We start from the raw sequence: 5,538 nt of genomic DNA, 5'->3' as shown, positions 1-5,538 counted from the left end.
CATTCAAGTAGATGAGGTGCTCGCCTGAGAGTGTCGATGGTACAGTGTACTAACAAATATTTTCATAATAAAGTGAAAAAAAAACATGTTCTGATGTCTCATTATCCGTGGACATGGGATATATTGGTTTCAGGTGTAAAATTATGTCTGTTTGTGTATGCTAGGAGCGAAGTTGTTCTTTGAGCCTGTAAAATAAGAATTCAAGATGCCTATATACACAAGGACTAACATAGCAGATGCTGCTGCTGAAGGAGATGAGAATAATGGAGCAGTTGAATATAGTGTTGCCGACAAAGAATATACACAGGAAAATAGAACACAAGAATAGGAAAATCAGTTAGATAACTTAAAAGTGTTAATGAACATAATCTTGGTTGAATGAGAAGAAGAGCAGCACACAACCAGAGCATATCTGACGTACATAAATAAAGTCCAAACGCACACATGTGAAAGTATACAACCGAGTAAAGATAACATCGTAGTTCGGAAACTGCCAGAACTCCAGGCAAGTGTTAGAGCTTTTGATGATCAGCGGCTAAATGTAGGGTTCCAATCGTTTGAAATGTTTTTGAGAAACTTTGAATTAGCCAAATATGGTTGGTTGGAAAGAGAAAAAGCTGTTCAAGTAATTAGATTGTAGGAAGATGCTCCGGCAATGTAGATAATGTGTTGGCCACAAGACAGTTTAAGAAGTTATTCTGAAATAAAACGACGGTTATTTGAGAATTATGCCTTACCTGATGTAAGAAAGGGGGACAAAAAAGAAAATTACAAGCCCAGAGTTTTGGAAGGTGAATCACTTCTTAGTTTTGCAACTCAGAAGGTGATAACAAAGCAGTTGCCCACAAACATATTCGCAGATTAGAAAACCCGTACTTATGTGGTTATTTGTTTGATGAATATTGCTCCTTAGCAGACATAGTAAGCGTAATACAAAATATTCTAGACAGTTTGCCAGAAGAAAAAATGACTGGGTATAACTGCCCCGATTAAGAGAAGTTAGCAGCCATAAGATGCGCTCACCAACCCCTAAAACAGGAGAAGGGAAAACCTAGTCAGCAGGTGAGCAGAGTCCTCAGATGCTGGCAGTGTGGGGGAAAGGGGCATCGACGACTCTAGTGCCCCACCCAAGGATCTCCCCGTTGTTACACTTGGGAGGCCTACGGTCATGTATCTTGAGAGTGGCCAGCAAAAAACACCGAGGGCGGGCGGTCTGTGGCACACACACCTCCTCCCGCCCAATATCCAAGGAAAAGGAAGCAGATTAAGTGGGAGACGAGCGAGATTAATAACCCCCCCCACCACCCAGCCCTATGGCATCAATAGCAGCAGCCAAGGCAGCGATGGGAGTAATGGCGACGGACGTAGAGCAGATACTGTGACCCCCTTTCAGTATCACTGACCTCACCCCCGCAGCACTCGGGAGCAGCGGCATTGCAGCTGAGGTTATTGGCCTGTGCCCCATATATCGTAATGGCCGGCTAGGAAAGTTAGCGGTTAGGATTGACCTGCCAGATAAATCCATTCGAGCGCTGATTGACATAGGCGCCAGCGTTTTGCTCATTGAAAAAAGATTCTCCTCAAACCCACTACAGTCAGCGGCATCCCTCGTCCTTGACACGCCAGGAGGAAATAAGATATGCTTAAACCATACAACGATCGTCAACTTAAAGGTGTGATCTGGGAAGTTTACACATATTTTTTTTACCCTCCCACCTTGGGAATTCAAGGAAATATGCATTTTTTGAGAAAAATATACAATAACAGTAAAATTAGGACAGTGCATTTTGCCGATAGAAGTTCATGAGAGAGTAAGTGTTTATGCAGGCACGGAGAGACATTTAAGTACGGTAACAGCTGTACCTTAGAGACGAGAAGTGTTGTCTCCCCAGAGACTTACGAGCATATCAGTGACCCTGTGTTGCCCTTTTCCGGAAGGAACCAAGGTCGTTGTAAAACCCCAAGACAATTAGGCGCAAGTGATTGTAGACGGCATATCTGAAATAAAAGGGAAAAGAGCTGATATACCAATAGTTAATTTATCAAACAAAAGAGTAGTATTAGGAAGTGATTCTGTATGTGAATTGGAGTTACGTGAAATTGTTATTAACCCTGGATAGGTAGCGAGGTGTCGGATTTGGCCGGGACGTGGCGCAAAAACTTGTTTTTTCGTTTCTGCGCATAGACGCCTTGCAGGCTCTGGCCTGTCTACCCAGGAGCCGTTAGTTGCTCACCAGCTTCATCGCAGGAAACATTCGCCACTTCTCTACTCCGACGCATTCGTCAGATATCGGCCTCCAAAGTTGGAATTGTTGCATATTAGCAACCACGTTACCGTAACAGGGGTATGTCACGCATACGCAAACATTTTGTATTTTACATTACTGTATTATTATTTAGTGAAATAATGTAATTGTGTCTATCGGAACATATCAGTGAATGGTGTAGGTACTTGTACCAATCGCCATTTTGTTTTGAAAGCAGCAAGAATGTAATTTTGAGGCTAATTTCTAATTTTCTATTTTTTCCTGTTTTCAGATTTTCAGCATGGCGAAGAAATATCTCAAGGAGGAGGAGTTTTTGGAGCTCCTTTTCGTCAGTAGTGATGAAGAAGAGCCTTTGACCCTTACCTTTGAAGAAGACACTATCCAAGATGACCTGGTCGACAATGAAACCTTGCTGCGTGAGGAAAACGAGGATCAACTTTTGGCTGCTAAAGTAGCGAAAACAGCGCATGAAGAGAGACATGATTTTGCTGTCTCGCACGCAGTTAGTCTTGTTTCCGTTGTTCCTGTGACTCCTGCAGAATCTCCTCCTTCTTCAGCGTCTTCTGGGCCTTCTTCAGTGTATCCTGGGCCTTCTTCAGCGTATCCTGGGCCTTCTTCAGCGTATCCTGGGCCTTCTTCAGCGTCTCCTGGGCCTTCTTCAGCGTATCCTGCGGTTCCTGTGCCTCATCTTAGTCCCGTAAAGATTAGGAGTAGGAAAAGGAGGAGAGGACCTCTTTGCCCTGCAGAAGGTGTGGCATTGAAGAGATTGCCGGATAATTCTTACGTGGCTAGGGACAACACGAAGTGGCACTCAGAGCCAAACCCAACAATGCCACCAATCTTGAAGATTGACCAGTTTGACAGTGCCAGTCCTACCATGGCTGTCTTCGGGTGTAGGACTCCTGCTGAAGTGTTTGACAAATTTTTGACAAATATAATGCTTGCAGAAGTGGTCATCCACACCAACGACAAAATCCTAACCCTACAGAACAAATACAAGCGGCAAAACGACCCCACCTTCAAGGATGTGACCCTCATGGAGTTACGTGCCTTCCTTGGGATCCTCATCATGACAGGGGCACAGAAGGACAATCATTTGACAGCGGAAGAGACGTTCTCTAAGTCTCTAGGATGTCCCTTCTACAGGAGCATCATGAGTGAGCGCCGCTTAGGCCTTTATTAAGAGGGCCCTACGTTTTGACAGCATTGCCACGAGGGAGGAGCGTGTGACACATGACAAATTTGCTCCCATAAGGAATTTGTGGGACCAGGTCATTGCCAATTGCATTGCCAACTATGAACCCAGTGGGCATCTCACTGTGGATGAGCAGCTCCTCGGCTTCAGGGGACGGTACCGTTTCAGGATGTACATCCCGAATAAACCAGCAAAGTAAGTAAAAAGTTTTATATATATATATATATATATATATATATAGATATATATATATATATATATATATATATATATATATATATATATATATATATATATATATATATATATATATATATATATATATATATATATATATATATATATATATATATATATATATATATATATATATATATATGATAGATAGATATATATATATGCAATATTTTTAATTTTTTTGATATATATGCAATTTTAAAAAAAAAATTTTATAGGTCTAGTTTTGTTTTCTTTATATTTATTGTCTCTTTTATTTAGATTTTTTTATATTTATTGTTTCTTTTATTTTGTTTTCTCTATATTTATTGTTTCTTTTATTTTGTTTTCTTTATATTTATTGTTTCTTTTATTTTGTTTTCTTTATATTTATTGTTTCTTTTATTTTGTTTTCTTTATATTTATCGTTTCTTTTATTTTGTTTTCTTTTCTCTTAGGTATGGCATCAAATTAGTTATGGCATGTAATGCAGACACGTTCTACATGTGCAATGCCATTCCCTACCTGGGCAAGGGAACTACCAATACAAGTACGCCCTTGGGAGAATACTTCACGTTGGAGCTAACCCGACCCTTCAGGAAGGCTGGGCGTATTGTTACGACGGACAACTGGTTTACTTCCCTGCCACTAGCCAAGGCTCTCCGTGAACGTGGGATGCATTTAGTTGGTACTATTCGTCCAAAAACGTACCTGCCTACTGTGTTGCTGTCAACGCCCATGGAATTAGGCGAATCTGTTGCCACGTATAATTACAAGGACAAGGTCACCGTTTTGTGCCAACGTGTCAAGCCGACGAAAAGGATCCAGATTCTTTCCACAGTTCATCACAATCCCACAGTTATTGAGGATCATAAAAGTCACATGCACATGTTTTATAATGCCACAAAGGGAGGAGTTGACACGTTCGATCAGATATGTTCTGCCCTGACCTGCAGCAGGAAGACCCGGAGGTGGCCCGTATGTGTCTTCTATGGGATTATCAATCTTGTTATGAATAATTCCTTTTTTCTCCACCAAAATTTGCCTGACAACACCTTGTATAACAGGAGGCAATTTCCTGCAGAATTGGCCATGGAACTCGCCCGTGATGCAGCACTTTCAAGACTCGCAAACAAGAGGTACCTCCCAAGGGACTTGACTTACCTCATTTGCTCTGTTTTTGCCGTACAAGAGCCCGAAGACGAGAGTCCAGACACTCCAAAACGAAGTGAGAAGCGCAACAGATGCCCTCTTTGCCCTTCTTCTTCTAATGTCAGGACCAAGTTTTTGTGTGGCAAGTGCCATAAGCCTGTTTGTAACTCCCATGTCAACTACACCTGCGACCAGTGCCAACTCAAGTAGTAAGTTTCACGAATTATTTTTCTTACCCGTTTATACTTACTAAAAACAATTTTTAACCTTTTTGCTGTCATCTAGGGTCATCATAGATTATTTATTTACCATTTTATTGCATATACATCAATTATTAGTACTCTTTCTAGATATGCCTTTCTTTTACGTCAATGGCGCAGGGTACGTGTTACATTTGAACTAAGCTTTTGCCCAGTTTATATTAACTATATATAATTCCTAAGGTTTTGCCATCATCTGGGATCATTGTAGATGACTTTTGGAAAAATTCATCCAAATATGATAAGTATTACCACTATAAATATAGCATTCCTTTCACACAAATATTTTGTAGTGATTTTACTTATACAAAAATTAACCGCTTTTTCTTTTCTTTACAGATCTGGCAGTTTTGCTGATATCGGCGATTTTTTTACGTCAAGTTGTGCACACAGGACTCTAGTTGCAGCACCCAAGTGGTTTTTTGTTCATTGTTTTATTTTAAAGTGT

At 40.7% G+C, this 5,538-nt stretch overlaps 1 protein-coding gene across 1 annotated transcript in view; it reads left to right on the top strand.

Moving 5' to 3' along the window:
- The window catches only part of LOC137650980 (piggyBac transposable element-derived protein 4-like), a gene marked incomplete at its 3' end in the record, with an annotated part of 14,459 nt that extends 9,437 nt beyond the window's left edge, over positions 1-5,022 (top strand). Inside the window, 4 exon segments of the mRNA XM_068384119.1 lie at positions 1,417-1,675; positions 2,601-3,441; positions 3,443-3,657; positions 4,137-5,022. Of these exon segments, the coding sequence (XP_068240220.1) occupies positions 1,417-1,675; positions 2,601-3,441; positions 3,443-3,657; positions 4,137-5,022 (2,201 nt within the window).
- Between the last annotated feature and the right edge of the window lie 516 nt (positions 5,023-5,538).

The sequence above is a fragment of the Palaemon carinicauda genome, chromosome 12, assembly GCF_036898095.1.
Source record: "Palaemon carinicauda isolate YSFRI2023 chromosome 12, ASM3689809v2, whole genome shotgun sequence".
NCBI lineage: Eukaryota > Metazoa > Arthropoda > Malacostraca > Decapoda > Palaemonidae > Palaemon > Palaemon carinicauda.
Note: the sequence above shows the minus strand (reverse complement) of the source record. Positions and strands in the feature narration are given on the sequence as shown.